General features: G+C 44.5%; 1 protein-coding gene across 2 annotated transcripts in view; it reads left to right on the forward strand.

Annotated features, from left to right (window-relative positions):
• Window positions 1-3,199: 3,199 nt before the first annotated feature.
• The window catches only part of ATG7 (autophagy related 7), a 270,663-nt gene continuing 250,060 nt past the window's right edge, over window positions 3,200-23,802 (forward strand). Inside the window, exons 1-4 of one of the 2 annotated variants that reach the window (XM_044300564.1) lie at window positions 3,229-3,303; window positions 5,206-5,355; window positions 13,867-14,063; window positions 17,870-17,924. In XM_044300564.1, the coding sequence (XP_044156499.1) occupies window positions 13,886-14,063; window positions 17,870-17,924 (233 nt within the window). In that variant the 5' untranslated portion in view covers window positions 3,229-3,303; window positions 5,206-5,355; window positions 13,867-13,885. Of the gene's footprint in view, window positions 3,304-5,205; window positions 5,356-13,866; window positions 14,064-17,869; window positions 17,925-23,802 lie in introns of both variants that reach the window. The other variant, XM_044300563.1, reaches the window with a different exon arrangement.

The following is a 23,802-nucleotide window of genomic DNA, read 5'->3' on the forward strand; positions in this document are numbered from 1 at the left end:
GCGCAGCCCCATAGAAATGAATGGGGCACTGCCCCCTCCAATATACAGTTCCACATAAATAACATCACCCCCTCCCCGGTCGCCTTCAACATACAGTCCCATGTAAAGAACATCATCCCCTTAATATTCTGTCCCATGTAAATAACATCACTCCCTGCCCCAGACACCTTCAACATACATTCCCATGAAAATAAAATCACCCCCTTCGCAGCCACCTCCAACATGCAGTCCCATGTAAATAACATTACCCCTCAACATTCAGTCCCATCTAAATAACATCACTCCACCCCACTGTCCCATGTAAATAACTTCCCTCCCTTCAGCCATAACATACAGTCCCAGTTAAATAACTACAACTCCCAACATTGCTCTGCCTCTCACACTGAGTAATCTACCCCTTCACTTACCTCGCCTCATGTAGCAGACCTCACCACAGCTTCTTCCCAGGACTTCTCTTTACTGCTGAGCTGTCCTCTCCTGCACTGGTCACATGATGGTGACATCTTTGCAGGTCCTTTTCAGCTACTGCATTAAGAACTGATCACATGGACTGTGATGTCATCACAGGTCCTTCAGCTCTTGCAGGGCATTAGATTCAATTGTATTGCCGTCCTGAGGATGGCAATACAGTTGTATCTAGCTGGCAGGCAGGACATTCGCGGCCTGGGACAAAACATCAGGGGCCCAGGCCCCGAATGTTTTAATCTAGCAACGCCCCTGCTATTAGGTATACACAGTGCATAAAGAAATGTGCTTTAAATAATCACTACATTCAACTCAGCAACATAAAATGTTATATATTAGGGGCCAACTGTTCTGCAAAATGCGGAATGCACACGGCCAATATACATATTTTGCAGACCACTGCGCAGCGACACAAAAATCCAATTGCGACACCATTGACAATTTTTACAAAAGATGTTGCATGACAAATGCTGAGCCCTTAAAGGGGTTTACCGGGAATTAAAGAAATGAAAATACTTAAATATTGCTTTATTATAAATATATTCCCAAATACCTTTTATTAGTCATAATGGCTCATTTTGTCTATGGAGCATTCATCAGGAGAAATAAAATGGCCGCCGTCCTATTAGTACACACAAAACCTGTGCTAATCACACAGAAGGACAAGTTACTTCAGAACACTGAGGTAAAAAGCTGCCTCATCCTCCTCTCTTTGGCTACTTTCACATCTGCGCTTTCCCTTTCCGCTATTGAGATCCGTCATAGGATATCAATAGCGGGGGTAAATGCTTCCGTTTTGTCACCATTCATTGTCAATGGGGACAAAACTGAACTGAACGAAACGGAGTGCACCAGAATGCATTTCGTTCCGTTTGGTTGTGTTCCCATCGCAGACAGAATAATGCTGCAAAAAGCGTTTTTCTGTCCGCCATGTGGTGTGGAGCAAGACGGATCTGTCCTGACACACAATGTAAGTCAATGGGGATGGATCAGTTTTTTCTGACACAATAGAAAATGGATCTGTCCCCTATTGACTTTCAATGGCGTTCATGACGGATCCGTCTTGACTATGTTAAAGATAATACAACCGGATCTGTTCATAACAGGTGGAGATGGTTGTATTATCAGTAACTGAAGCGTTTTTGCTGATCCATGACGGATCCAGCAAAAACTCTAGTGTGAAAGTAGCGTTAGTTGTCAGGGATTATGATCCTGAATACAGCTGATAAGAACTTCAGTTGAATCTCTGTAGGAATGGAGTCCATGAAGAGATATGAAATACAGAGAGGACGGACAGACTGTGGTAATGGAGACTTCATACAAATGCTGCTGCTCATTTCCACACGCCACCTCCTCTCTGTACTTCATGTCTCCTCATGAACTCCATTCCCACAGAGATTCAGCTGAAAATCTTATAAGTGGTATTCAGGACCATAATCCCTGACATGTAGGAGAGGAGGATGAGGCAGCTCTTTCGCTCAGTGTTGTGAAGTAAGTTGTTCTGCTGTGTGATTAGGACAGGTTCTGTGTGTACTTATAGGATGGCGGCCATTTTATTTCCCCTAATGATTGGTCTCCAGACACAAAACCCCATTCTAACTAATGAAAGGTATTTGGGAATATATTTATAATAAAGTAATATTTAAAGGGGCTGTCTCATCATAGACAATGGGAGAATATCGCTAGGATATGCCCCCACTGTCTTATAGGTGTGGGTCACGCTCACCTATATAGAGGACAGAGCCTACAAAAGTGAAGTAGGGAGCACTGCGCATGCGCAGCCGCCCTCCATTCATTTTCTATGGGGCCAGCGAAAATAGCCGAGCGCTGGCTCGGCTATTTACGTTGAGCCCATAGAAGTGAATGGGAGCGGTGGCCGGTCATGCACGGTACGCTCCCATTAACTTCTATGGGAGCCGGATTGGTGGTGTCCTCCACCCACCACCTTGCGGGGTTCCCTTCCCGATATAGGTGTGGGTTCCGCTGGAACCTGCGCCTATAAGACAATGGGGGCATATCTAGTGATATGCCACCATTGTCTATGATGAGACAATCCCTCTAAGTATTTTCATTTGCTTAATTCCTGGAGAACCCCTTGAAAGAGGTTATACAAGACTGGATACCACCCCTTACAATGCCCGGACCCGCGACACGTGGCACAAGTGGGCAGGTCACCTCCACAGCCTGCTATTGGCTACACCCAACCCCCATCCCCACACTGTCGACAGATGTTGTTTTCTGCAGATAGGTGAGATGCGAAGACGGCCGTGGAGCGATCTGGGAGGAAACCGGCGTCTGGGACCAGGTAAGTATGCTCAGCGTCGCAGGTCCGGGCACCAATATAATGCTGGTGACGTGCTCTGTATTAGTATCTGACCTACAGAAATTTATTGCTTTGAATCTTTACAGGTAATTTATAGTTATTGTTTTTCAATTTTACTGTAAAAAATGTTGGCCAAGTTTATGATTTTTGAATAAACTGTTCAGAAAAAAAGAAAAATGTAGGGTACCAATTCAGATCATCTGTCCTATAACTGACAATACCAATAATTCCAGCCGCCAGTAGGGGGAGCGCTTTCACAGCAGTTTCAATTTTCACCCTGTCACCAATGACCCAGGTGTTGATTGGGTGAGCAGCAAAATCCATGTGTCACGTGGGAAAATACGCGCACTCAACGCACAGCGGCACAGGTCATTAGCTCTTTGTCCCACTCGTGCTTCCGTTGTCAGCTGACGGCTGCAGGTCATGTGACAGCAGTACACCAGGAAGCAGCCCAGAGTCCAGGCTGCTGTCAGCTGCTATGAGCCGGGTCCTGTGACTGCGCTCGTTATAGACTGGTAATGAGCGGCGCCTCCTTCTCTGTGTCAGCCGTGCTGCCTCACACATTGTGCGGCTGTGGTTGGGGGGGTTGGCTGACTCCTAGGGGAGCACGGGTCCGTAGTAATACGTGATGGAAATGTCATGCAGTATTATAGAGTAGTGTTAATAGTGGCTGGTATAGTGTTATGGAAGCTGCTAAGGCTGGCACTGCATTATTTAGGCTGCCTAGGCTGGCACTGCATTATTTAGGCTGCCTAGGCTGGCACTGCATTATTTAGGCTGCCTAGGCTGGCACTGCATTATTTAGGCTCCCTGGACGGGCGCCCTGTTATTTAGGCTCCCTGGGCTGGCGCCCTGTTATTTAGGCTCCCTGGGCGGGTGCCCCGTTATTTAGGCTCCCTTTGCTGGCACCCAGTTATTTAGGCTCCCTGGGCGGGCACCCTGTTATTTAGGCTCCCTGGGCGGGCACCCTGTTATTTAGGCTCCCTGGGCGGGCACCCTGTTATTTAGGCTCCCTGGGTGGGCACCCCGTTATTTAGGCTCCCTGGGCGGGCACCCCGTTATTTAGGCTCCCTGGGCGGGCACCCCGTTATTTAGGCTCTCTTTGCTGGCACCCCGTTATTTAGGCTCCCTGGGCTGGCGCCCCGTTATTTAGGCTCCCTTTGCTGGCGCCCCGTTAATTAGGCTCCCTGGGCGGGCGCCCCGTTATTTAGGCTCCCTGGGCGGGCGCCCCGTTATTTAGGCTCCCTGGGCGGGCACCCCGTTGTTTAGGCTCCCTTTGCTGGCGTTCCGTTATTTAGGCTCCCTGGGCTGGCGCCCCGTTATTTAGGCTCCCTTTGCTGGCGCCCCGTTATTTAGGCTCCCTGGGCGGGCGCCCCGTTATTTAGGCTCCCTTTGCTGGCGCCCCGTTATTTAGGCTCCCTGGGCGGGCGCCCCGTTATTTAGGCTCCCTGGGCGGGCGCCCCGTTATTTAGGCTCCCTTTGCTGGCGCCCCGTTATTTAGGCTCCCTTTGCTGGCGCCCCGTTATTTAGGCTCCCTTTGCTGGCGCCCCGTTATTTAGGCTCCCTTTGCTGGCGCCCCCTTATTTAGGCTCCCTTTGCTGGCGCTCCGTTATTTAGGCTCCCCGGGCGGGCGCCCCGTTGTTTAGGCTCCATAGGCTGTCACAGTGTTATGAGGGTTCCCTGGACTGGCACAGTATTGTTTAGGCTCCATAGGCTGGTATAGCGTTATGAAGATTCTAGAGGTTGGCACGGTGTTATGGAGGCTCTTAAAGGGGTTGTCTCACTTCAGCAAGTGGCATTTATCATGTAGAGAAAGTTAATACAAGGCACTTACTAATGTATTGTGATTGTCCATATTGCTTCCTTTGCTGGCTGGATTCATTTTTCCATCACATTATACACTTCTCGTTTCTATAGTTAGAACCACCCTGCAATCCATCAGCGGTGCTCGTGCTTGTACACTATAGAAAAAAGAACCAGCCTATACACGCTCCCATGTTCCTGGCCACCAGAGATGACTGTTCCTATAGTGTACCAACATGACCGCTGCTGCTGGATTGCAGGGTGGTCGTAGCCCTTGGAAACGAGCAGTGTATAATGTGATGGAAAAATAAATCCAGCCAGCAAAGGTGGTAATATGGACAATCACAATACTTTAGTAAGTGCCTTGTATTAATTTTCTCTACATGATAAATGCCACTTGCTGAAGTGAGAAAACCCCTTTAAGTGGGCATAGTCTTATGTATATTTGTGGCTGTTACAGAGTTATGGGGGCTCCCTAGGCTGGCACAGTGTATACATGGCATTGCTAGCTGACATGGTGTTATGTGGGTTTCTGAGTCTGCCACACTGTTGTGGGGCCCTTTGGTTGGTACAATGCACTGTCATTAACTTTGGATACTCCCTTGTGGAAATAGGAACGGGTGCAAGCAGGACCACCACTCTATTTACTGCTATGGGACTGTCGGAAATAGCCGAGCCAGCAGCGTGTGGAGGGTGGCCGTTCGCGCACACCTGCTCTTCCTTCACTTCGGGGGCCCATTCTGGACATCTAGGAGATCCCAGAGGTGGGACCCTCATCTACCTGACATTTGTGGCATATACTAGTTAAAACCCCTTTAACCCTTTCTATTGTCTTTTATTTTTTTTCATTTTTGTTTTTCATTCCCGGCCTCCCAAGAGCCATAATTTCTATATATTTTTTAATGGCACCATTTTATTTACCATAGCTTGTATTGGAAAATGGGGGGAATTTTTTTTTGGGTGCAATAAAATTGGGGGAAAAAAATGAAATTCTGCCAAGGTTTTTGGGGTTTTGTTTTTACGATGTTATGTGAAGACCTTATTCTGCGGGTCAGTGCGGTTACAGCAATACCAAATTTATATAGTTTATTATGTTTTACTACTGTACTTTAAAAAAAATAAGTCTTTGAAAAAAACTTTTCCTCTGCATCGCCATATTCTGACAGCAATATCTTTTTTTAAATAGTTTTTGTGTACCAATATGAGAGCTTGTTTTTTGTGGGACGAACTGTAGTTTTTAAGGGTTCATATAAAATGAAACAATAAACAGTCCCCAAAGTATTTACATGTGGCATGTTCTGCTGCAGCCACAAGTGGCACGTCACTGCTGAAGCCAGTCATTGGCTGCCATGTCACGATGCAGTGCCAGATGAAACACTTCGGGGACTGGAACATGGACACAGCGGAGAGCAGGTACGGTAAGTACGAATCTTCTGGTTCAGGAGGCAGTCTGCGGGCATTAGATAAAAAAGTAATTATTACAGGAAAACCCTGGAGTAAGTCTATGAAGGTGCACAGGCTTCCTAATGAATTTGGCTCATTTTCTTGTAATCCGTGTATCAGAAAATTGCTGTGACTAGGCATTGATTTGAACGAATATTTAGGGCTCATGCACACAAACATGTGCACACGGCTGGTGCCCGTGCATTGCGGACCAGAAAACTGCACGGGGACCAGCCGCGTGCCTGTCGATTTCAGATGCGGGCCCACTCAATTATGTGTGTCCGCGATCCACGAGATTTAGTCCGCCCTGCAAAAAAATCAAACACGTTCTATGAAGCACTCTGCAGTGCTTCCGTGGGCTTCCTCTCAGTATCTTGCGGATTTCTGACTCATTCCAGTGATCTGTGATATGGAGCGCACACGGCCGGCGCCGGTATGTTATGGACCCGCTGTTTACAGGCCGCAATTAAGGCACGGGCCAATTGTATGCACGAGGTCGTACTCTAGTTTTTGGTGTAAATTGTCGTGAATCGGTCAGGCCTCCCCACACACACTTTTCTTGTCACTTTTGAGAAGTGTAATAAATAGTTGCAAATCCTAATGCGAAAAGGGTGTGAGCTAAAATTGGTGACTTATTTTTTCCCACCCCTACGTCATAGTGATAACGCTGCCTAGATGTTTGAATAAAGTGGTTGTCCGACCCCAAAATAAATTTTAGCAAGGATTGGGAAAGTGTTATAAACTTGTCACAGCCCCTTTTAAAGTTATCCTCTGTCCATAGTATAGGAGATAACTAGCTGATCAGTGGGGTTCTGACCGCCTAGACTCTCACCGATCAGGAGAATGGGGGTCCCAGTGATGGGAGCCTTGGAATGGGATCGAAATAGCATTGAAAAGCTGAGTTAATTAAAGGGGTTGTCCGGGCTTTTTCTGTTGATGACCTATGCTCAGGGTAGGTCATCAATATCAGAACATCGGGGTTCCAACATCTGCCCCCCCCCCCCCCCCCCGGCGATCAGCTGTATGATGGGAAGGCGCGTGCAGTGCGCACGTGCCATCTTCCTTCTCTCTTTCTGCTCTGCTGCTGTAGGTCTATGGAACATCAGCAGCGGACAGGAAGAGAGACAGGAGTCAGCCCGTGCGCAGTGCATGCCACGTCTCCCCATAGAGATGATTGGCGGGTGTGTCAGACCCCAGCCGAGCTGATATTGATGACCTATCCTGAGGGATAGGTCATCAATAGAAAAAGCCTGGACAACCCCTTTAAACATTCTCTTGGCAAATGCAACTATTTGTTATAGGGTTGGATAATCTCCTTAAGGTGTTCTGTGTTTATTAGAAATTGCAACTCTGGCATAGCTGTAGCCATGTGGTGACGGTCAGCAAGCACACTTGGTGTTGCCGACAGTTTTGCTATGCATCTGCCATGCGGAGTCATGGGCTTTGGTTGAGTTTTGGTCCATTTAATTGAACATGTCCATTGAGTTCATCAGCATTTGCATGTTTAGTGGTGTGTCTGATATTTCACAAGGGCTCGACCATTATGTCCGTGTTGTAACACACACTGGGGATTTTATTCTATTGCCTCACATCCTGTTGCTTAATGTCAGTTCCAGGACACCGGACCATTCATTGTGAAGCTTGGAATTTGTTTCTTTAAAGGGTATCCATTCTGTCCTTAAAATTTTTTAGGTCCAAAATTATGGGGCACATTTATTAAGACCAACATATTAGCCTTATAGCTGGTGGTAGATCCGCCGCAGTTATATAGAGGCGCCGGCCTCTACATAACTTTGGCGTATCCACGGCTGATTCCTAATGGCAACCGCTTCCTTGCTGTCTTCCATTTAGATCATTAACCAGGCGTAGAAAATGACGAATGAGACGGACCTGGCGTGAGTGGGGAGGAAGTCGCAGATTTTGCCGCACCATGGCGCCAGATATATGCCATAAAAGTGGTGTATATCTGCTCATAAATGATCCCCTATGTGTTGATTCATTTCACAAGAACTGCTGCGAGTTCTGAATCCTCTGATTTTATATGTACACTTTATAGTGTTGGATCATAACATACTGTACAATATAAAAAGTGGCATGGAAAATTAAAAATACATCATCAAAAATTATTTAAAAACATGCTGAATATAAAAAAGTGATTTCAACAGCAGGTAATTTTCTGATGGCAGGGAACCTTTAAAGGGAACTTGTCACCAGAGACCTCCTTATCCAGCTGTCTGCATAGACACATAGCTGTGGTTCACCCGGTTAAAACACAGTTTTTCTTTTGTTGATCCGTGGCTCCGTTCCCGAGTTGTGATTCTTTCTTTTTCTTAGTGTGCAAATTAGGCCTTCGGTGCAATGAGGGTGTCACCATTGCTCTTATTGCACCCAAGCTCCACTCCTTTCTGTGGCCAACCCTTTGTCCACTGCTTTGATTGACAGGGGCAGACAGTGGCAGAGCAGCGAGGGAGGGGCTGGCCACAGAAAGAAGTGGAGCTTGGGTGCAACAAGTTCACTGGTAACGCCTTCATTGCACCAAAGGCCTAATTTGCAAAATAATAAAAAGTATCATAACTTGGGATTGGATCCTCGGATCAACAAAGGGAAAAAAAAACAGTTTTAATCAGGTGAATCACAGCTATGTGTCTGTGCAAACAATTACATATGGAGGTCCCCTGGTGACAGATTCCCTGTAAAGGGTTTGTAAGAGTTCCAGTTTTTGGGGGAAAACTGCAAGGAGACTATTGAAAGAATATAGAAAAAATAATTGGGCTGTGTCACACGGATGTGATCAACCTAGGAAAAACGGGCCGTGCGTCTGCCAGATCTCCCAGGCCGACCTCACTTCCCTGAACTTACTGTATCACAGGGGTTTATGATGCACTCGGTTCATATCTGATCACAGATCACATGATGATGCCCAGCTGCGGGGCTGGATCGGAGGAGGCTCCAGAAAGTGAGTTTAAAGAGGACCTTTCACTATTTTAAAAACTAAAAACTAACTATATCAGTGGGCAGAGCGGACTCCCAGGCTATGAGCTGTGCGCTGCGATTGGCCAGCGCTGCAGCAAGGGACAGGCCTAATACAAAAACTCCGCCCAGTACAAAAGGAGCTGCAGACACCGGAGCCTATACCGGGCGAACGGAGCGGCGCCCAGACTTACTAGTAAGTGCAGGGGGACCCCTGGGCGCCGCTCTGCCCACTGATATAGTTAGTTTAGTTTTAAAATAGTGAAAGGTCCTCTTTAATGTTTTTATAATTATTATTATTTTACCTGCCTCCTTGCAATCTGCCCCTCCCAAAAAAAACTGGACCTGGGATGACCCATTTTAAGGGTGCTATTACATGTTTAGGGCTCATTCATTTTTTTTCGGCGGTCAGTTCAACATGTCTTCAAAAAAACAGATTGCATTCCGCATTTTTGCCGACCCATAGACTTCAATGGTGCAACATCCAGATTTTCACTGACAAGTATAGGACATGCTTTATTTGTTTTGCGAGGCTGTTGGACGGAAGAAAAGTTGCTGAGTGCTGTCTGCGTCTTTTGTGGCCCCATAGAAGTGAATGGGTCCGCATCTAATCCGTAAAATTGCGGATCATATGCGGAAAGCAACATACGGCCATCTGAATGAGCCCTTAGCCTGGACTGCACCTATGTTTCGAGGGGTATGTCTAAATGGCACTAGCTGTAAGGTTAATGGCACTCTAAAAGGTTTTAGCAAAATACCTACTGAATGCTCACTGGGAGGTGACACCATTTTGATTATCTTGCTCTTCTGTGTGATGCACCCTTATTATGATGCTGCCAGGACTTGCAGTGGGTGCAATTACCATGAAAAAGACTATAGTTCCCATAATATCTGCCCCTCACAGACATTGCCACTACGTACAGCTGACCGTATATACCTCTATTCCAAGGTATAAAGTAGTGCTGTAATTATTCACAGTCTTCACACAGAAAGCAGATCTGCTACTGAGAAACTCTGCTGCTGCCCAGCATGAGAAATATTATCCCTCCTGACACAAGGAGGTAGGGGAACAGCCAGGGAGCATATGATTGGTTAGGTCCTGTGCATTAGGGACAATTAGTGGCCCATTTAAAGGGACTTAAATATTGATTGTACTGCTCCCTTGTTGTGTACAGGAAAGGACAGGTGGGGAGAACCCGAATGAGTGCCGTCGAGCAGAGATTTGTACCCATGCCCGCAGTGTTTCAGAGTAAGGCCAGAGACAAACGAGTGAGTTGAATGTGGGGAACTTGCAACGTGTGTCAGTGTGAGATCCCATTCTGACCTCCATTCCACTGACAGCATAATGCTGTGTATCTTTGGTATTACACCGAGATAATTCTGTCAGTGTAAGGCCTTATGCACACAACCGTTCAGTATTTTGCAGTCCGCAAATTGTGAATCCACAAAACACGAAAGCCGCCCGTGTGCCTTCCGCAATTTGCGGAACGGAACAGGCGGCCTATTGTAGAAATGCCTATTCTTGTCCGCGAAACAGACAAGAATAGGACATGTTATATATTTTTTGCGGGGCTATGTAACAGGGCAACGGATGCAAACCGCACACGGAGTGCTGTCCACATCTTTTTCGGCCCCATTGAAGTGAATGGGTCCGCACCCGAGCCGCAAAAAACGCTCGGATGTGGACCAGAACAACTGTCGTGTGCATGAGGCCTAATACCATAGATTTTAGGGCTCTGAGGGTTACACAGCATTATAAATCAGTATAATGCCTTGCAATTCTGTCAGAGGAGGCGAGGTCAGGATGGGGCCTCTTGCAGATACACGCTGCGAGTTTCTCGCATTCAACCCGCTCACGTGTCTCTCGCCTAAAGCTGTTCTTTGTAGGGGTACTTTCACACTAGCTTGCAAAGGATGCTATGCAGGTGGCTCACTGTGATTCGACACGACAGGTGCACAGGTTCAAAGAAGAACCCCCTGATTCTGATCAATGTAATATAGACTGGATGGAACCGGCACTCAAAACAATCGGATTGCACGTGGAAGTTGAATAAAAATTTATTAAACAATCAACACTATATATTAGATGCACCAAAGTAAAATTCATATAAAATATATAAAAAATATAATAAAAAGCATATATCTCAATGTTAGCCAAGTGAGTGGAGTATTCTTAGGCACAGAGGTCTGAAGTGCTACGCACAGAGGGCTGCATCCGTGTCCCCCCAGGTGGGTAGGCTATTGGATCACAGTCGTCCGTGACGGAGCTACACAGAGCTTGTTGAATATTGTGCTTGGAATAGTCGCAGGTATTAATCACATATAAATTTCACATAAGCTTAAATGCATGTAAATAAAATCTTGTGCCACCGTATGGGGTAGAGAAAAGGTATTTAAAGGTGAGCTGAGTTCAATTATCCATCACCTATAGTGATCTCAATTTCTGAGTAAACTGGAGGTGAGAAAGTCACTAGTCCAGCACGTCTGATGTCGCCGTGCATATACCATAGACAGACCACAGCACAAGACAGAAGCATGGAGGCAGCAGCATGGTTTTACCAGTTATGAAAATGAGATTTTTGAATCGGATTATTTGGAACTAGAAGAACTCCCAGATACTGATGAGCCCGTTTACATTCTGGGAAAACAGTATGACATTAAAACAGAAAAATGTGATCTTCTCTCAGACATTACCTCCTGTTTGTGGTTTACATATAGAAAGAAGTTTTCTCCCATAGGCGTATTACCTGTGAAAGAACAATCGCAGCGGTACATGGCCATGTACTAAAAGTTCATTCACCTACTCACGTAAGACCAAGAAGCGCTGTGAAATTCACGTAAGTGAAACAGCTGACATAGGTCTCCCACGAGAGTGCAGACGGGATCCACACAGACTACTGGACCCGACACTAATACAGCGGGGAGAGACTGAAGCGTGGGACGCCACGACAGAAAACCTCCCGCAGACCTAACCGAGTGAATTCACACGGGAAACAGTGAGTAACATTAACTCAAGTGGAACCATACTGAACCGCTGTACGCAAGGCGGTATATGCACGGCGACATCAGACGTGCTGGACTAGTGACTTTCTCACCTCCAGTTTACTCAGAAATTGAGATCACTATAGGTGATGGATAATTGAACTCAGCTCACCTTTAAATACCTTTTCTCTACCCTATACGGTGGCACAAGATTTTATTTACATGCATTTAAGCTTATGTGAAATTTATATGTGATTAATACCTGCGACTATTCCAAGCACAATATTCAACAAGCTCTGTGTAGCTCCGTCACGGACGACTGTGATCCAATAGCCTACCCACCTGGGGGGACACGGATGCAGCCCTCTGTGCGTAGCACTTCAGACCTCTGTGCCTAAGAATACTCCACTCACTTGGCTAACATTGAGATATATGCTTTTTATTATATTTTTTATATATTTTATATGAATTTTCCTTTGGTGCATCTAATATATAGTGTTGATTGTTTAATAAATTTTTATTCAACTTCCACGTGCAATCCGATTGTTTTGAGTGCCGGTTCCATCCAGTCTACTTTCACACTAGCGTTGTTAGAATCCGGCAAACCGGTATAGAGACTGATAGCTTTTTTTTTTTTAAGATCCGTTAGATGGATCTGCTGATATACCAGATCCATCTCATCCGGAATAACTGATCTGGTGTTAAAATTTTTACAAAGATCAAAAGCTAAACTAGCTCCTACTATATCCCGGCGCATGCGCAGACCAGAAATCCAGATCCGACGATGTGGCAATTTCCGGAACACTTGGTACCGGATCCGGCATTAATACATCTCTATGGAAATTAATGCCGGATCCGGCAAGTGCGGTATTTTGTCTGGTCAGATACCGTACAAGGGACTGAATGGAAGACATCCTGATGCATACTTAATGGATTGCTTTCCATTCAGAATGCATTAGGACCAAACTGATGCGTTTGTGTTCCGGTATTGAGACCCTTTACCAAATTTCAATACCGGAAAAGAATAACGCAAGTGTGAAAGTACCCTAAGGAAGGGAGTCTGTCTGTATTTCATCCTATCTGTGCTTAGGGCAGCGTTAATTTGCCGATAGGTTGACTTTAAGGGTCCATTTATACGTCCGTATGTGTTTTGCGGATCCACACATCCGTGGATCCGCAAAACACGGACATCGGCCATGTGCGTTCCGCAATTGCGGACAAGAATAGGACATGTTCTATTTTTTTCGGGATCGGAATTGCGGTCCCTGAAGTGTGGATCCGCAATTCCAAAGAAATGAATGGGTCCGCAATTCCGTTCCGCAAACGATATTGCGGACGTGTGAATGGACCCTTTGGGACAATGTCACTGTTATAAGGCCACTGTGGCAGTGATGTTTTGGGAGTAATTTGCTAAAAAAAATTGATTTTTTTTGTATTTGTCACCCACGTGCCATGTTTCGTTTGGGCGTCGGCCATTTTTAAGCCTTATTCATTGAAGTCACAACAAGCGCTGCATTTTCATGAAATTGTGAAATAATAGCCAAAATCCATTCGTCTCCGCTGTGTTCGTGTTGGCTACTGAAAATTCATTATGTTATTCAGGCAGTAATCTCTGAAGAATGTTTAAGGAGTGCGCAATTCCCCATTGCATAATGCTTTTTATTGTGGCGATGAAGAGAATTTTGAAAGGTAATTTCCTGTACTATGGCTGATTTACATAGCCTGCTGTTAAATTAGGTGAAAGCTGTGATGACGGTTATTGTAAATCTGAGTGAATAGAAGCGTCGCCACAATGGAAAGTAAATACGTTAGCCTATAATATGCAGCCCTAGGAGATGAGTGCTCTTATGTACAGTATGATCATTCTTCTTCTCTTATAGTTAAACCCTGAAGTCATCAATGGCATCTGAGAGTCAAGATGTGGGCGACAAGGGCGAGTGTGGCAGCCCCAAACTGCAGTTCGTCCCTTTCGCCAGTGCGCTAGATGCAGGATTTTGGCATCAGCTCACTCAAAAGAAACTGAATGAGTACCGGCTTGACGAATCGGCCAAAGCGATCAAGGGTTATTATTATAATGGTAAGAGCAGTAATTGCTTCTCCTATTGTTCTGCTCCACTTTGTGAGGTGCAACCTACTAACAAGGCCAGTATTACTAATGGAATACTTTCCTTTACAGACCAAAAGTTTGGACACACCTTCTCATTCAAAGAGTTTTCTTTATTTTCATGACTATGAAAATTGTAGATTCACACTGAAGGCATCAAAACTATGAATTGACACATGTGGAAATATATACATAACAAAAAAAGTGCGAAACAACTGAAAATATGTCATATTCTAGGTTCTTCAAAGTAGCCACCTTTTGCTTTAATTACTGCTTTTCACACTCTTGGCATTCTCTTGATGAGCTTCAAGAGGTAGTCACCTGAAAGGGTTTTCACTTCACAGGTGTGCCCTGTCAGGTTTAATAAGTGGGATTTCTTGCCTTATAAATGGGGTTGGGACCATCAGTTGCGTTGAGGAGAAGTCAGGTGGATACACAGCTGATAGTCCTACTGAATAGACTGTTAGAATTTGTATTATGGCAAGAAAAAAGCAGCTAAGTAAAGAAAAAATGAGTGGCCATCATTACTTTAAGAAATGAAGGTCAGTCAGTCCGAAAAATTGGGAAAACTTTGAAAGTAAGGGCTATTTGACCATGAAGGAGAGTAATGGGGTGATGTGCCAGATGACCTGGCCTCCACAGTCACCGGACCTGAACCCAATCGAGATGGTTTGGGGTGAGCTGGACCGCAGAGTGAAGGCAAAAGGGCCAACAAGTGCTAAGCATCTCTGGGAATTCCTTCAAGACTGTTGGAAGACCATTTCAGGTGACTACCTCTTGAAGCTCATCAAGAGTGTGCAAAGCAGTAATCAAAGCAAAAGGTGGCTACTTTGAAAAACCTAGAATATGACATATTTTCAGTTGTTTCACACTTTTTTGTTATGTATATAATTCCACATGTGTTAATTCATAGTTTTGATGCCTTCATAGTCATGAAAATAAAGAAAACTCTTTGAATGAGAAGGTGTGTCCAAACCTTTGGTCTGTACTGTGTCTGCATGTGTATATATAGATATATATCTAACAATGTTTTGAACTTTTGACTTTCAGGCTCCATATCTCACCAAACATTGCAGCTTTTAATGTGAGACTGCCATAATTTTATAGACAATCATCTTGGCTATCTTATACATATATTGGACTTTCAACTATTTAGCATATGATTGGTTATGCAGATTCTTTCCATGTAACTGCATTGTTACTGTTTCTTCTTGTATACTACAAATTACAACCTGTTCTCACATTACCTAATAGCTCAGTGTGTGATTAGGTTGATTCCCAAGCGAAAGGTCTCTGGTTCGAATCTAGGAGCAGACAAGAGAAACAGCATCAGCATATTCCAGCTCATCGATGGCCAAGATACCGCTAAACTGCATCATTTGGGGGCCATGACAGTTGGAAGAATACAAAATGAGATCTGTCTACCCATTCCAAATCCAAGAGGTGGACATCCAGGCAAAATATTAGAATCAACAAGTCTGCTTATGACAAGAAAAACACGGCAGTGGTGGTGGCTCGTATGCTTCATAATAGTGAGATCACAGATGTCCATGCAAGCACCGTGCAACAAGCATTACACAAGACTGGAATGGTGGCCCAAAAAAAAGTTGAAGAAGCCTCAACTTCAATATCATCGTAAGAAGCATCTGCTCGAGTTTGCAAAAAAGTACGAACAGTGGACTGTAGAAGATTGGAAACGGGTGATTTGGAGAGATGAGACGAAAGTCAATTGACTGTGCTCTGATTGGTGAAAATAGGCCTGGAAGAAATGAGGGAAAAGGGGCTAACAGATCAAGAAATTGAAGGAACTGTCAACCTCGGTGGAGGAAGCCTGATGATATTGGGTTGTTTCACAGACCAGGATCGATGGGGGTCTCAATGCTGAGCTATATGTGAGTATCCTACAAAACGAGTTACTTTGTACACTCGAGTACTATGGGTATGAAAAGGACAACATAGTTTTCCAGCAGGGCAACGACCCATAGCATACGTTGAGATTGGCAAAGAAGGTAGTAGAGGTGCTGGATTGACCCCCCCCACAGTCCCCAGACCTCAAACCAATCGAGCACTTGTGTGTAGAGTTAAAGAAAAAGCTGTATTTGTGCCCAAGTGAGTCGACCATTATGCATCAACATTGGGAACGCGTAGAAGAGACATGGGAACAGATTTCAGTCGAGACATGCTTGAATCTGATCGAGAGCATGTCCGGAAGGATTCAGGCAGAATTGAAAGCAAAACAGTAACAATGCAGTTACATGACAAGAATCTGCATAACTAATCATATGCTAAATGATTGCAAGTTCAATGTATGTATGTGAGAGCCATGGTGATTGTCTATAAAATGATAGTCTCACGTTTAAAGCTGTAGTGGACGGTGAGATATGATTCGTGAAAGTCAAAAGTTCAAAACATGGTTACCCTTTTGCTCATCGGTGTATATATAATTTTTTTTTAAACCAGTTGAATTGGTTAAAAATAAAAGAAATGCACCATACTTGCCCTCATCGATCCCCAGTGCCACCATTCTGACATTTCTATGGTTCCCTCTTCACGCCGTCCACTTACCGATCCCGGAATCAACACAAAGGAAGTACTTGGAACTCCTGCAGTGTACTTGGAACTGCTGCAGCAGTGACCCACCCCAACCAGTGATTGGCTAAGCGGGCAGTCCAAGCCGTTTTCTGTGTTACCTGCTGGACCAGAATGAGGATGATGCTCACCTGATCCTCTCTGCTGGATCTGGTCTTTTGGGCTCCTGGGCCTGCAGTTCTGTTACCACGTTACCAAGGACAATATCAGTCGAATAGGGCACATGTGACCTGCTCCCCCTGCGTCTCGCGTGACGCAACTCTGCAGCGGTTAAGTGTGCCCCCCGTCGACGGATGTTTTCCACGGTGGGACCGGAACTGCCAGCCCAGGATCCCAACAGTTCAGATCCAGGAGCCGGGATCAGGTGAGCATCATCACCCCCACCCTGGGTCGGGCAAATCTGGCCCACTCTGTTGGTTAGATAACCCCTTAAAGCCTGGGACCAGGAAGTGGGTAGAACAGATTAAGGGTCCATTCACACGTCCTGTTTTTTTTCATCCTGAAAAACGGTCCGTTTTTTGCGGATCCGTTGTTCCTGAAAATGTTTCCGTATGTCATCCGTTTTTTGCGGATCCGCAAAAAACGGAAACATGTATACATTTCAATAATCAAATAAAGTTGTTTGGATTTCTTTGAAAAAAAATTGAAAAAAATAAAAATAAAAAATTTGTTATGTGTTTCCAGGAACGGAATCCGCAAAAAACGGATGACATACGGAATGACATCCGAATGTCATCCGTTTTTTGCGGATCCATTGACTTTGTATTGTACCAGGATCCGATTTTTCAGGACAAGAATAGGACATGTTTTATATTTAAACGGACATGCGGAACGGAACAACGGAAACGGACAGCACACATTGTGCTGTCCGATTTTTTCCAGGACCCATTGAAAATGAATGGGTCCAGATCTGGTCCTGATCTGTTCCTGAAAAAACGGAACAGATCAGGAAAGAAAAAACGGACGTGTGAATGGACCCTAACAGTGGGGGAGGACGAGTATTGATTATTTTTATTTTTAACCCATTCTGATGAATTGTTGATTTTTGAGTTGATAAATGACTTGGCCATATGTGGGGAATCGTAAAATGGAGTTTCTACAATTTTTGATGCTGCTTGCAAAGATTCACAATTTTGTAGCCTAGAGTAAAGTTATATGAGATAATAATGTTTCTGGTGATCTCTTGACAGGTGATCCTGCTGGGCTTCCAACTCGGCTCACTCTGGAATTCAGTGCCTTTGACATGTAAGTTCAACAAAAGTCTGTCTTCTTTAGACTTCATACACATGTCTGTACCAAAATTTTCGTCCACAAGCGATGGATCCACAAAATGTAGATGCATTCCATATTTTTCTCACTCTTATCAATAGAAACGACTATTCTTGTTCACAATATGGAGAAGAATAGGACATGTTCTATCATTTGCGGAACGACCATATAGATCTGCAAAAATACAGATTTGTACATGGCCCGTAGAAAAGACTAGATCAATGTGCTAGACACTAAACATGCAGATAGCACACAGAGGAAAAATACGGTTGTGTGCAAGCCTCACATGTAATTTTCTTGGACTGACAGCTGATTGGCAGGGGTGCCCAGGATCGGACCTCCACCAATCCATTATTGATGGCCTTATCTTGAGATGACCCTGCCTCTGTTAAGGATGGAAAAAATACGCAGAGAGGTCAAACTTCCCCTGTCCACTTCCCATCTTTAGTTTTTTTCCTGTCCCTGTGCAGGAAAGATATGCAGAGAGGTCAGGTCTGTAGCCTTGATGAAGATATAATTTATTTCGGGTTAACAGAGAAAGCTGGCAAAGCCAGTTGGTCCCTGTCTTCTTTAGCCAGTCTCTGCCTAGGATGCTTTCTTTACCCATGTGGCTACTCTAATGGAAGTATAACTTCAGCATTGAAGTCTTACAGGTAAGCGATGCAGCTCATGTCGGCTGGACTGCAGGTGGCATGTCAATGAGGTCACTGGACAGGGTGGAAAGTCCATGGCAGATGGAGGGAGCCATCTTGCTGACATCACATCTGGAACAGAACATCATTTCCGCTGACTTCAGAAGTTGACTTGTATAGCGGGCGAAAGCTAGTGCACATCGTGCCTAGGAGACTTCATGCTTGAAAGAGGGAACTTCCCCAGACATCTTTCTGGCTCATCTAATCCAGTTCCTGACCTAAACATGGATTTCAGCCCATCTCATGCTGGTTCATCAGCTTTGGGTCCTGCAAGTCACTATCTCTTAGGCCTCTTTCACACGAGCGTGACGGATTAGGTCCAGGTGCGTTCAGGGTGCGTTCAGTGAAACCCGCACTATTTTGCAAGCAAGTTCAGTCAGTTTTGTCTGCGATTGCGTTTAGTTGTTCAGTTTTTTTCCGCGCGGGTGCAATGCGTTTTGATGCTTTTTTCACGCGCGTGATAAAAAACTGAAGGTTTATAAACAACATCTCTTAGCAACCATCAGTGAAAAACGCATCGCACCCGCACTTGCTTCCGGATACAATGCGTTTTTCACGCAGCCCTATTCACTTCTATGAGGCCAGGGCTGCGTGAAAAACGCAGAATATAGAACATGCTGCGATTTTTACACAACGCAGAACTGATGCGTGAAAAACAACGCTCATGTACACAGACCCATTGAAATGAATGGGTCAGGATTCAGTGCGGGTGCTATGCGTTCACGTCACGCATTGCACCCGCGCGGAAAACTCGCTCGTGTGAAAGGGGCCTTAGGGCTCTTTCACATGAGCGGATCCCGTGCGGGTAATCTGCTGCGTGAAAGAGAGCCAATCCCAGTTCTGGACAGCAGAGGCACGGAGCAGTAACATGAGTGATAATGCTCTGTGCCTCTCTGTGATCTTTTTACTACAAAATCACAGATAAAGTTGTCACCGTGATTTTGTAGTAAAAAGGTCACAGAGAGGCACGGAGCATTATCACTCATGTTAATGCTCCGTGTCTCTGCTGTCCGGAACAGGGCTTGGCACTCTTTCAACCAGTGGATTCCACGCACGGGATCCGCTCTTGTGAAAGAGCGCTAACAGAGTGCGAAGGGGGGAAAACCATTATAGTTTCTAAGAAGTGTTTTTTTTTTTCTTTTTTTTCTTTTTGAAAAGTTTAATGGTTCTTTGAGGGTTTGTTCTCTCTCGTAGGGAGATGAGGATACTGGCACTAAGCCAAAAAAAAAAAAAGTGGATGTTCTGTTAAGTCTCCTCTGTGCAATAAGAAAAAGAACACTTCTTACAAGAATTCTTTATGCCCATCATGTACTTTGAAGATTGTTCAGGATGGAACATCAGTCTTTATGAATGACATTAAGTCTACAGGTAAAGAGGAGAATCAGTCAGCAATGTCAGGTCTCTCTGCTTCTTTGTCCATTAAAAAAGGAAAGGAAAGATCCAGAGAATGATTCAAAGGATTTCTCAGATATTGAGTGTTCAGATAAAGAGGAGAGTGAAATGATAGATTCTTCTTCAGAAAAAGAAGAGAAAAAAAAGTCTTTGCATCTGAGGACTTGGATCAGTTGATTAAGGCTATACATAATACTTTGGAAATTTGAAGAAGTTTAAAAATCTAGGTCTATTCAAGATAACATATATTTGGAGACAAAGACAAGACTTTTCTATACAAGAGACGCGTCATAAGCTAATGTATAAGGAGTGGTATATCCCTGAAAACAGATTTTGAATGAGACAGATGTAGAAAAATGGGGTTTAGTTCCCATGATTGATGCCTCCGTAGCCAAACTCATAAAAAATATGTTGATTCCCTTTGAAGACGCCATGCAGTTTAAGGACCCTGTGGATAAAAAAGATTAGAGAAATTGTTTCTGCCTTGTTCAGACCGGGGGTTTCTACTACTTGAGTAGCTAGAGCCTTGTGTGTCTGGCTAGACCAGTTAGCGTTACATCTTAGGGAGAAAACACCCAGGGATCAGATTCTTGCCTCTCTTCCCTTTTTAAAAATGGCTTTATTGGGAACCACTTTCAGAAGGATGGCATTAGCGAGATGGCTCTCTTCCTCTGGGAGATACTTCCTCTGTTTAATCAGTTTTAATGGTTGCCAAGACATCCGTTCAGACGAATTCTGTAATGAGAGTATTATGGTTGAGATCATATGACCTCCAAAAATGAGATATGTTCCTTTCCTTTCCATGGCCAATATGTAACTATAGGAAAGGGGGTAAAACAAGTTTTTTCTGTTAGAATCATGCAGCAGCTCTCCACTAAATAACCCCAGGAGTGGTGGGGGAAAATTAGCTCAATGACAATTTTTCAAGAAGGATACAAAATAGAATTTTTTTTTAGCTTCTCCCCCAGAAAAGTTAAGTTTAACTTTCCTTTCTTCTTCTGTAATTCAGAAAAATCTGTTGTTGGCTATTCAAGATCTCTTATGTTTAGGTGCCGTTCAACCCATTCCATAACAGATTTCATGGCCGCTATTCATATCTTTTGGTAGGTAAGAAAACCAAATGGATCCTTTTGGACGACAATCAACCTGAACTAGTATGTACTTTACAGGAGATTAAAGATAAAATCAGCGAATAGCAAAAAAATATGAGGATCGTAACTATAGATCTGAAAGATTACTATTACCATAATCCAACAAACAAAGAGCATCAAAGATATTTTAAGTATGTAGTCCAAGAGGGGAAAAATATGTCTTTATCAGCTTGTATGGCTGCCCTTCAACACTCAGATAATAAGATACAAAGGTCATGGCGGAGGTCTCAGCCTTACTAAAATTTGAGGGGGAACTAATGGTACCCTATCTGGATGACCTCCTGCTGATAGTCTCAACATTTTTCAGGATCAAATACAGTTGGTCCTTTTTACTCTACAGAAACTGGGATGAATAATAAACTGGCAAAAATCGGATTTGATTCTGTCAAAGTAGGAACATTTTTTGGAGACTGTTAAATTCAGTGACCCAGAAAACTTATATACCTCAGGGCAAGATGATGAATTTGATTTGTCTCATCAGAAAGTTTAGAATAAAATGTGTGTCACATGAAAGCATGCATTCCTATGGATCCCTGGGCTTAGTACCATTCCAGATCCATATAGAAGTTGGTATTGAAGAAATGGACCAGACCATTAGACCAGACCATTATTCTTTCAACTTAAGTGAAAGATTTGTTAGTACAGTGGATGATGAAAGCACATCTAGAGAAAAGAGAGAACTGGATTCCAAAACAGTTGATGACTATGGATGCCTGAAGATGGGGAACTCGCATAAATCAGATTTATTTTCAAGGAACCTGGAGCAATTACATAGCCAAGACCTCATCAAATCACAGAGAACTCAGAGCACTTTGGAAAGCCTTAAGAGTCTCCGCACACCTAAAAACAGTGACTCGCCTGAAAATATATTCAGACCACATTACAGCAGTGATGTTCATTCAACATCAAGAAGGCAAAAGAAGAGACCATCTTCAAAAGTTAACCAAGAAAATATTTTAATGGAAAAAGAAACATCTCAGAAAACGGGTTCTTCCAGGAAGAGGTGCCTTGCGGATCAAGTGATCAACCAAATAGTAAGAACCTTGGGGGCTCTCAGAAATGTATCTATTCGTTGCAAGAACAAGCAGGAAACTATAGAAGCTCCATCCAACATAAAGATCAGCCAAAGAACCTAGATGCTTTCTCAATAAAATGGACTCAACATCTGTAATATGCATTCCCTCCTCTCAATTTACTAGTACTGCAAAAGATTCAGATGTAAAAGCCAAAGTGATATTAGTAGCTCCCTTTTGGCTCAGGTGATGTTGGTTTTCCTTTCTGAAGTAAATAAGTTTAAGGGGACTGTAAAGGGGGAATATTAATCACCAATATTTATGCAAATATCAATAATTAATCATAAATAGGAGGAGCCGTCTATTGATGACTCCACCTATTTATACCTTTATATATAAATAACACTAATATCACTTTGCCTTACGCTAATCACTAAACTAGCTGCATGCGCCTTACTGAACTATCGCTAATAACCACACGTTACAGATAGTTACAAGTACAATACAGTATTTATTAATACTAACAATACAGTATTATAAATACAGTACTAAACTACGCTACACAGTTCCCAAATTCCACCCACAAACTAACTATACAGTTCACACACACAGATATTTACAGCCCACCTGGCACCAATTCTATCCCTAAGGGAACCACGAGGGTTAACGTTGGCACTGCAGGGGTGACCGCAGGCCACAGACACACAAATACAATCTGGGGGGGATGGGGAGCAGGGATGCTCCGGCAGGACTTGGGTTGGGGATTCGGTCAATGCAAGAGTTAATAATAGGGGTGGATAGTGGGAGTTAGGATCAGGGAGAGGGATGGTGGTGAGGTTGTAAGGGGTTATAGGGGGTGTGGGTATCGTTGGTGGGACAGGGTAGGTAAGGGTTTATCGTTGGTGGGATAGTGGTAGGGGATCAGGGGTTTAATGGTTAATAAGGGGGGAAATCGTTTGTGGGGTAGCGGTAGAAGGGTTAATAAGGGGGGGGGATACTCAGCGCTTAGGTTCTCGTTGTCCAGGGGGATCCTCTTCAGGGGGGGGGCGGCTCGGCGTTCTCTCCTGAGCGCCAGCTACGCTCTCCTTCAGGGGGCCGGTAGGGATCCACCACCCTTCAGTGCAGGGCTGCCGGAATTTATATCCCGCAGCCCGCACTCCCGGGCCGCGGCGCATGCGCTGTGCGCAGTGCGACACGGGCAAAGACACGTGGGCCGGCGCGGTGATATGACTTCACCGCACCAGCCCTCGCGTCCCTGCACGCGCACAGCAGGGCCGCGCCACTTGCTGACAGGCGGGAGAAGCCTTTGATCTCCCGCCTGCGATAGTAATCGCGTTGCCGGAATGCGCATAATAGAAGGAGGGGAGGTTTCACCCTCCCTTCTATCATGCATAATTATCTCCAGCAGCGCTGGAGATAATTAGAACAAAGGACTGAGATTCTGTTGAACCTGAGTTCTTTGTAGCCATCAGGATGACCGGACCCTTGTCCGGTCATTCTGATGCAATCAGCCAGATTGCATCAGTGTGAATGCTTGGGGCACATTAACACTGATGCACCTGGTTTCGGGTAAAGGGGCCTATGGAGGGGGATATATGTATAATAT

Source organism: Bufo gargarizans, chromosome 7 (assembly GCF_014858855.1).
Source record: "Bufo gargarizans isolate SCDJY-AF-19 chromosome 7, ASM1485885v1, whole genome shotgun sequence".
Taxonomy (NCBI): domain Eukaryota; kingdom Metazoa; phylum Chordata; class Amphibia; order Anura; family Bufonidae; genus Bufo; species Bufo gargarizans.